General features: G+C 33.5%; 1 protein-coding gene across 1 annotated transcript in view; it reads right to left on the bottom strand.

Annotated features, from left to right (window-relative positions):
• Positions 1-1,490: 1,490 nt before the first annotated feature.
• The window catches only part of MDGA2 (MAM domain containing glycosylphosphatidylinositol anchor 2), an 822,856-nt gene continuing 814,313 nt past the window's right edge, over positions 1,491-10,033 (bottom strand). The window contains exons 16-17 of the mRNA XM_060004614.1: positions 4,411-4,516; positions 1,491-1,733 (exon numbers count right to left, since the gene is read on the bottom strand). Of these exons, the coding sequence (XP_059860597.1) occupies positions 1,645-1,733; positions 4,411-4,516 (195 nt within the window). The 3' untranslated portion in view covers positions 1,491-1,644. The remainder of the gene's footprint in view (positions 1,734-4,410; positions 4,517-10,033) is intronic.

The raw sequence follows: 10,033 nt of genomic DNA, 5'->3' as shown, positions 1-10,033 counted from the left end.
ACTTGCATAATCAGTTTTTTTTTAATCCTGGGGTGTTGAAAGAACATATAATAATAATAATATTCTTCTTTAGACAAAAGTCTCTTTAAATGAAGTTAAAAGCTGAGATAATTTAAGGAAAAAGATCTTCAAATTTTCATAACCAACAGGTTTAAGTGAAATTTACAATGCATTGGAAAACTGGCTGGTTAAAGGTATGATTTGTCCTCAGGTAGCTCAAAATCATTTTTACAGGTTTTTGTTTTTTTGTAAAAGTGTTTTTTAATCTTGGTAAAATAATAAAATAATATTTCACAATTTTCACAGAGTCTGACTAAAGGGCAGAGGCATATTACCCTCAGTGTCTAGAATAAAGCCAGATTTTTTCAGGCCCAGTTCCACTGTAGAGTTTGTATGTACTGCAATCACAAACATTTTCTTGTTCCCTCTAAAGCTAGGGCCAATTTCATTTCAAATGGAGGTTAGAGTAAAAAATCACTCCTGTTTTACCACCTTCTGCGCTAAGTATTATCTTAACAACCTTTTGCTCTGGTTGACCCATTTAATAACCTGGAAGAAAAAAGTGTTGCTCCCATGTCTGGTCTCAATGGAAGTTATTTTCTAATGGACAATAAGCCGAAAGGCCATGGCTGTCTAGGAGGTCAAACAACAAATATCTTGTCTGCATGGGCTTACGCAGCAGCTTCGGTCCTTTCTTCTTCAGAAGCGGCTTTGTTGTCTTGCCTGTAATTTGCACATTTAGGCTCTGTAGTTTGTTTATAAAACAGTTTTACACAAACCACTCTTAGCAGTGCAAACTTCTGAGTTGAAAATTATTCAGGCTTGTTTCATTGAAGGCACTTGGTTTCCATGGCAATTTATAAAAGATGATGGTTTGGTTTCTTCGTTGGAACAGATGACTTAGTTTGGGTGTTCAAGTGGCCGCAAGCAAACTCCGATAAGCCTGTGTAATATGTAAGCCCAGGTTTACCATCCTGGATAGTAGTGCATGCAAAAAGAGACAGCATACAGTTATCTAGCTTAGCCATGGGAGGAAAACAATAATAATAAAGGTGGGATGGGGATAAGGTGGGGAGGAAGAAGAATGTTGTAAATAATTCTGAGTTCAGGTTATTTTCAAGGAATGGTAACAACCAAAGGTAAAAGGGCCTACATTTATTTAATTCTCTATGCAAAACCTTCTCAAAAGGAAAATAAATGCCAGCTCTTCACGTACCCTGTTTACAGTGAGGTTTTTGTTGGCAGGCCATTAGGTTTCCATGGTAACAAGCAAACTATTCATTTGAAACAAAACCAGCCATGACTTTGTGCTTTGACAAGGATTTCTATAGCTTTTTTTTTTTTTTTTTTTTCGAGTTCAACCAGATGACCAGATGACGCTGTAATCTTTTTAGCCACAAAAGCACCTGAAGGTCTCTTCTCTACTCAGGTCAAGATTTTCTTTTATTTGTAGTGCGGAATAAGTTATGTTTCCATGATGTCTTTTTATCCCCAGTGCTTAAAAAATTTGTTTTTATTATTTTAGTTTGAGTCAGTAGTCAGTGGAGGAATCTTTGGTAGTTTGTTTTTTCAATGTCCATTTACAAAGACTCTTTCTTCATGCCAGTGCCTGGTGAATCTTTTATAGCCTCTGCCAGGGTAAGGTCACCTTCGAGGACTTAAGATAGAGATGAGGACGATAACCGGAAAAAGCCATATATGTACTAAAATTCCAACAGCACCATCAACGGAATCTAAAGACAAGGGAAGTAAATGCCAAGAAATCATTAAAAAGGAGAGTAAGTATTCCATGTAGCGACCAATACAACTTTGGTGAACAAATAAAACAATTTTAGTATATGGAAGATATTTTTGGAAAACACTTGTTTTTTGGTTTATTTATCAGCTTCACTTCCAAGACAAGTGAAAAGGAAAATAACTTGAATATATGGTGAGGCATTTGATAAAATTAAAATATTTTCAGATTTTAAATTGATATGCTATGCTACGAAAACCTGTTCAGAAGATATTTATGTGAGTCTATGGCTGAGCTCAACCTCAGAGTTCTGCTAGCCACATGAAGGCATGCACACATAGAAAATTCTCAAAAATCTAAAAGTTCACCTTCATTTTTTTTTTTTTTAAGCTTTCAGAAATGTTTAAGCTTAAAGACCACTGAAAGAAAAACTACCCTTTATGAAAACCTGGTAGGGATTGTTATGGGTAGAGAAATTAACTACTGCAAACAGTGGATTATACATATCAGGATCAGTCTATTATCTATATATTGGGTAAATAATTTTCTCCTTAGTGTAATTTTTAAAAGTGCTATGAAGTCCATTGTAACTAAAAAATCTCTTTCACCAATCTGCCTTGAGATTCCTACTGTAGCTGGTATTTCGAGTAAAATTCATGTACAGATGATACCTCTTAGAATGTATAGCTTACCTAGGAGGACTAACATAGGCAAACCCAATAATTCATTAACCTACCTTAAGTTACAAAATGGCTCTCACCTAGGAGTGAGCTGGGTTTTGAAAATACGAGACAAACAATCTCAGCTTTTGATAGTGTGGCCATAGTACTACATTTACTACCGGAGAGGGGTTGGAAGCCTGAGCAGTTTAGGAAGAGGCCTTTGGCCTCCAAGCTGGTTTGTACTTAGAATTTAACATTAATTTAATATTCCACAAACACTATTCATCAAAAATGAACTTAATAAGTTATAGTTAAAGAGATACAAATGTAGCAGAGTATTTTCTCATACCAAAGAAAGTATTTTTGTTCAATTAGAATTGTTTCCTCTGATTTACAGAGGCTAAATAAAAATACCTCCAATAAGTATAGATATATCTTACTTGAAATAGTCACACTTTTTCCTGGATTTAATAGTTTAAGAGAAGAAAACTGATTATGAAAATGTTCTACTGTATAACAATAAAGTGCCTATGGGTTTTCATAGTCATTTCACTGTGGCTACATTTCTGCTTTCTCCTTTTTGGGGAGTAAATTATGTTCTCTTGCTTTCCTCATTTGGAAAGTTTAATTCTATTTATACTAATTTTCAGTGATTTAATTATCAAAATGTAAGATTTCTTTATCAGATGGTAACCATCTTCAGTTAATATAGTGTATGTTACTATCACTGATTCATGTTGTGAAATTCAAAAGAAATCCCTTTTTCCTCTGCGAAGAATGCTTGCTTTTCTGTGCATTTGACAAACCTACTTCATTTGGATATAGCTGCTGGTTTTCTAAAGAAAAATTAGCCAGACACAGGGAGAAACTTTTACTAAAATTGTTACTTGAAATGCTAAGTGTAATGACAAGAAGGTGAAAACTATGAGCAAAATGGCTCATTGTTATCTACAATCTTAGTTTTTGTCTCCTAACAATGTTTAAAAATGTCAGTTGGTATGAGCAATCACTGGGTAGTTGTACAAATTTGACTTTCAACATCCAGACTGATATAATTTCTCACTAACTATACTCAATTAACAAAGACCCTGATTTGCTATAGACTTACACAAAGTGGATTTTCATGCTCTTTTTGTAAGTGCTAAATAATTGAGTTATTTGTATGTATTTAGTTTGATTGATACCTCTTTAAATGACCACAAAATTAAAGATTCTAGGTGGCCCTATGAAAATTCTTCAACTAAGAGGAATTTCTCATAAGTATAATTTTAGATTTCTCACCTTCACATGAATAATACAATGAGGATTTTAAGAAACAGCCCAACACATAATTCTGATGCCTTTTTGCATTATTTATAATTTTTTATTTATAGCTCTTTTACTAAAAATGGATTTTTGGTGAAAAACATACAATTTGAAGATATCATTATACCATAATATTCAAATCAGAATAAAAAGTGAAACCAAATTACTAAACAAGATTGTGATGCAGGTATAAGGAGATTAATTATACCAGCAAAGAATTAGGCTGCTCCATTACTTAATATATATACTAAGACACTTCACAATATTGAATCTGTTAAAATGGTTGGCAAAAGTTAGACCTACAAAATACATTCATAAACTCGGAGGAATAAAAACAGCCATGGCTATATAAATGTGTGCTGAGTATATAGATTAGCCAAATATTTCAATAAAAGTGAAAAAAATCCTCTGAAATTAATAATATAAATTAAGAATATTTTAAAATCTTAATTAAAAACCAAAGTGTGCTTGCCTTACATAGACCTAAATCAAAATTACTTTTATTTTAGGTCAAATAGCTGAGTTCAAATGCCTACCATCAGATTTAATACTTTGATTTTAAAATATAATTAAAATTTTAGGGTCTCATGCATAGGAAATTTTTAAATAAACTAAAAATAAATTAGTTTTAACAATTAGACCTCATTAGTTTAATTGTCATTACGTTACTTTAACGTCACACCAACTGATCCAAGAAGAGACACTTACTCTTAGTCGTTAAGTCTTGTTTTGCACATTCTCCTTCTGCAATTGATACATCATCAATGGCAATGTCACCTTCTATGCCAGGACCTCGAATACCTTCAAAAATGAGCTACAAATATGAATAAAACAAACCTAAATGCAGGGCTTTGATTTGCAGATGAATTTTTATTGAGAAATCGAGGAGACAAACCTAAAATTGACAACAATCCTGGCATCATTTATTATTGATGGTCTTCAGAATTCTTACTTGCAAAAAACATAAACTTTCTCAACAAAACCAATAGGATTTTCCTTGTATAGCATAGTTTTCCATATGACAAGCTCTGTGTCAATTTTAAAACAAAACTAAACTTAATTGAAAAACAGAATAAAAGCAGCTACTATTACAAATCGTATCACTTTTTGTTTTCAGAGGTAAAGAAAAGTTTTTCTCTGAAATATTTCTCTGAAATAGATTCCCTCCAATGTTTTCTAAGCATATCCCATAACACTGGTTTTCTAGAAATATTTTATGGATGAATGAGTTCCGGGTTCACTGCGACAGTATTATGTTTAATGAAGCACAGAGCAAGGGTTTACCATCTCTGTAAAACTGTTTGATCTCTTACAAATACAGTGAATAAATTCATCATATTCCCCATATGCTTTGTTTCTAAACCCTTGAAGATATTTATGGGTTTACTTATGTTGAGTGTTTAGCGGCAGACCTTTGAATTTCCAGTATCTAGAACAGTGGTTGGCACTGAGGTAAGACATTAGTGTTGAAAGAATAGATGAATGAAATAAGTCTCCATTTATTACTAAATTCTAGATACAAGGTCAATATAAGGACAATTAGCAAGTTTTTTTTTTTTTTTAAAGAAGATGTTGGGGGTAGGAGTTTATTAATTAATTTATTTATTTTTGCTGTGTTGGGTCTTCGTTTCTGTGCGAGGGCTTTCTCTAGTTGTGGCAAGCGGGGGCCACTCTTCATCGCGGTGTGCGTGCCTCTCACTATCGCGGCCTCTCTTGTTGCAGAGCACAGGCTCCAGACGCGCAAGCTCAGTAGTTGTGGCTCACGGGCCTAGTTGCTCCGCGGCATGTGGGATCCTCCCAGACCAGGGCTCGAACCCGTGTCCCCTGCATTATCAGGCAGATTCTCAACCACTGCGCCACCAAGGAAGCCCCAATTAGCAAATTTTTATTTCATTTTTATAGAAATAAGAGTCTTCTAAAATTTTGTCTTATCTCACAATTACTCCTTGCTTCCAGTAAAACCTTTTAATTCTTTTGATACTAAAAAATAACCTATGCATGTAGTGATTATATTCCCAGAAAAATTTCTACATACCAAAATGAAATACCTACTTTGTTTTTTCCGAAGAAAAATTAGCCTAATAACTGTTTTCAACATCAAACTAATGTGTGCATTTTAATACAATTTCTAGTCTATTTCATTGCAACAAATTGGAGTAAAAGTCTGTTTTTATCAATGCCAAAATTTTTGTTTTTCAAAGTATCTTAATATGACTCCTTAAAGGCAAATTTGTGATGAATTTAAGAGAACTTACACTACTTTTGTGAAGGCTACCATTGTTCTCTGATATGCTGTCATAATTTTATCAATCGAAATCTCTAAGTAGGAGAGTAGAGGCATTAGTTACCACCTTTTGTATTGAGTCCTTTCCCCCACTTAAATATGTTCTATAAGAATAATTTTCATGATAGGAAAAAATTTGATAAGAGAAAAATATTTGGGAAGTTTTTATTATTATATTATTATTATATTTAATTTGTGTAGAGAGGGTTTCCTGCTTACCTATGTTGAGATAAGTATGTTAATAAAGAGTGTCCAAAAACATTTCTTTGAAAGGCATCCAATTTGTCTTGTCACTGAAGCCAAAATAAAATGGCAAACCAGAGTTAAAGTATTTAGAACTAAATTGGCAGTATATGAATTCTCCATCCTCAGATGGAATCAGGAATGAAGCATTAATTTGGCTGCCTGGAAATGATAACTTGCATTTGACTTAGGGTGGTGTTTTGGAAGTTATCTGGGTAGTGGCTACACAGCCCTCAGAGGACTATTTAAATTGCAAGAGAGAAGATTAAAAAAAAAAATGAATGGTATAAAAATTCAAGAGCACTGAATTTGGAAAAGAAGTCATTTTAATGGCTGCAGAATAGTCCATGTCATGGATGCAACAAAATTTATTTAACCAGCATGTATTGTTATTGTTAGACATTAAAATTATTTTTAGTTATTCTGAACAAGGCTGAGATGAACAAGGCTGAATTTCATATGATTATTACACACAATTATTATATGGTTCTTTAGGGTCATTATAAATTGCCTCTATCAGCAGTCTATCTGTGAGAAGGCATCGCCTTTTTCCTAACCATGGGTTTTTAAGTATTTGGGTATTATTTTCCTTTTTTTGACATGTGCTGCTTACCTGGTAGAGAATCAATGTTAAGAGTAAATCAATAGTATTCCCACCCCCTTCTTAGTTTCAGTCATGTGATGCTGAGTCTTCTCCCCTGAAGATAACAACATGAACGGAATGTTATCTTGGAGAAAGTCAGAACTCAAAGATTCACGCTATAAGAGTCTGATTCCACAAAATCAAATATTTTCCACCATGCCCCCAAGACTAATACTTTACTTAATGAAAGTGGAGGGCTGTCATCACAAATTTTTCTTTTATGCAGTTCTTTTAAAGGACTGAATGGAAGAAAATGTAGATTTCTCCCTCCCAGTCAAGTTTAATTCTGGAGGGAAGCAGGAATAAGAATGTATTAGTCAGAAAAATTTGGTATGGTGAAGAGGAAACCTCTTCAAGCACCAAGAGTTTTAATTTTAAGAGGTGGAGTAGAAAGAGAAAGGGAGTAAACACTGCTTGTAGAACAGAATACAGGGTTTGTAATGTGGCCATGGCAAAGATAGAGGATTGCATTCCAGTATGATTTGTGTGCGAAGTGAGATGTTGGTGAAAAGGCTAATACGGGTAGGTTAGAAAGTTCTGCACCTGCTCCCACTTGAAATCTAAAGAGATGAAGCTGAAGTCATAATCCTTGCATTGGGAAGGATGCTGGAGGAACATGCTTGAGAGACATGGATTTTTCCATCTTAGGTATGTAGAGGTGAGTAGACAATAAAATTATCCAGTTTTTCTTATTTAAGGTACACAATTATTTTCACTTAATAAGCTGCTGTTACCTGGAGATAAGTGTCAATATAAAATAATGGCATTATTTTAAATATCAAAATTAAAATGTCTAAATCATCAAAATCATTCCTGAACTTTTCAAAGCTTCTTTCCCTGGAATGATCTTGCCATTGCTCAAAGCATTTCAAAACTTCTGTTACTGACTTTAAAGTATTAAACATTCCTACTTTTCCTATTAATTTTCTTTTTCTTTCCTTCTTTCTGCCTCGCTGTGCAGCTTGATCAAAAACCCAAGGTTGAACCTAGGCTTGTGCTAAAAACAAAAGTCTTGAAGCAGCGAGGTTGTGAAGGATGCTGCCACCCTTCTTTTGTGGTCAGATTGAGAGGGAGTGTTGGGGAGGCTTTGGTGGTAAACATCAGAGAGTAGATTGACTGATGGAATTTAATATGTGTGCTGCCTGCCTACTGGCAATATGTTGACCGCAAATGTGTAGTTGGCTGAACAGCAGAAATACAAATCAACAAAAGTTGAATTGTCTTATGTACAGAGGGCTGCCTCTATCTAGAACATTCTTTTATATGAATACTTCATCCCTCGGTGATCCTGATGAAGTGTTACAGTAATAAAAGCTGACTGATTTGTAAATTTATTATTTACACTTATCTGCACAACTATAGATAATACAGTTTGTCTCTGAATAAAGCAATTTGATTACTTTCCAAGCATAGCAGTGTTTTAGTTATTGTGTGGAAATAAATCAGAGAATTAGTAGTAGTTATTACTGGGATGATAAAAATAACTTTTGACAATCAAATTCTTGGCACAGTTATATAATTGGTACTTTTAATATATATTTGAAATCTTGTGATGATAGGGAATCCAATCCAATAGGCTAGAGACATACCGTAGTCTTCCTCAGGGTCCTATTTGAACATGAAGAAAGAAAAAGGTACTGCGTAGTTGTCGGCTTGTTTCCTTTTAATTTCCACAGAAGCTTTGTTATTGGGAAGATATAGATTGTTTTTTAACTCATTTGACTCTTACAAAGAAATATTTATTGCATTGTTCTGTTTATGCTCTGAACTCCAACTAGAATTATTATAACACGATTTTATAAATTCTAATAGACTTATAAACGGCTTTGAGATGAAGACCTAGAGGGATATTTTCTCCTTATATTGTTTTTGACTATGAGATAGATAACAGAAATAAAATGCATAGGTATTAAATTTAAATAATGTACCTTGGCCAAACTTTCAAGTGCTTTTAAAAATAAATCCTTGGTGACAAACATCTTTTTTCTCAAATACAAAGATGAGAAACTATAACAGTCCATTATAATATGATGTATCTCAACTTGGAAGATGTGATCTGTATGCAATGAAAAAAGTCTGAATTACATTCACTCAGAGAAGAAATGCTCTCTAGTTTAATAGATTAAATATGTCATATTTTAATGAAGTACCATCATGATTCTGACTACTATTACATTACAAGGATAAGACTATGTTCTTTTCCTCTTCAATACTTCTGAAATGCATTTGGCTTAATTGCCTTGAAGACCGAATTAATGGCATCTAGATTCTCAGGGAGAAAATGTTGACGTTTAGGTCTCCTAAAAAGAGTGTTCAAATTGTGCAAAACCTGTTCTTCACACATAATCACACTGATCTTACTTAAAATGGTTTCCCTTAACTATAACAAGTTTAAAATTGTAACTTTTCACAGTGTGTGCCTGCAATTCAGCAAATTTAATATGCAAGAAATACTGCATGATCAGAAAATTAATTCCTGGTGAGTAAAGGCAAGTGGGAGTTTAAAAAATGTATGTGAATTTCTGTATTAGAATTACACTACACAAAATTATTTCAATTCATCAATTGACAGTTTCTTACATTTATTTATAATGCTTTAAAGCATGTAGATATAGACGTCAATATATAGGGAGATACAGATGATGCTGTAAAAGTTTATGTTCAAATATAATTTCTCAGAAAGGGAGGAAGAGCTACATGTAGCACTAATGAGTAAAAGTAAATGGGGAGTCAAAGACTACAACGCACTTCTGATGATGACTCAACATTAACAGTGCCTCTGCAAATGTTTTCTTTCTGACAAGAGACATCGCTTCTGATCATTACTGCTAAGGCAAAGCCAAAGTCTTGGAATGCAGTTTGAAAACTGACAGTGTACATCACTTGGAAAAACTTTAGGATGTGAATAAATTTGAAAATAGCTATTAACATTAATAATTTTACCTTTATTTTATTCCTGGTTCAGCAAATAATTAAACTATCCTTTATTTTTATTTTTATTTTTTCCCTCTTACCTGCAAAGAGCAGAACTATCCTTAACCAGTACAGAAGAGATTTGAAGAGAGGTAACATAATAAACCAGGTGAGTAGCCTAAGCTTTTTCTCTGGAGAAACTATATAAATATTAACACTGAGTTTAACTTCACAAGACTCTGCCAGTC

This window comes from Delphinus delphis, chromosome 2 (assembly GCF_949987515.2).
Source record: "Delphinus delphis chromosome 2, mDelDel1.2, whole genome shotgun sequence".
Taxonomy (NCBI): Eukaryota; Metazoa; Chordata; class Mammalia; order Artiodactyla; family Delphinidae; genus Delphinus; species Delphinus delphis.
Note: the sequence above shows the minus strand (reverse complement) of the source record. Positions and strands in the feature narration are given on the sequence as shown.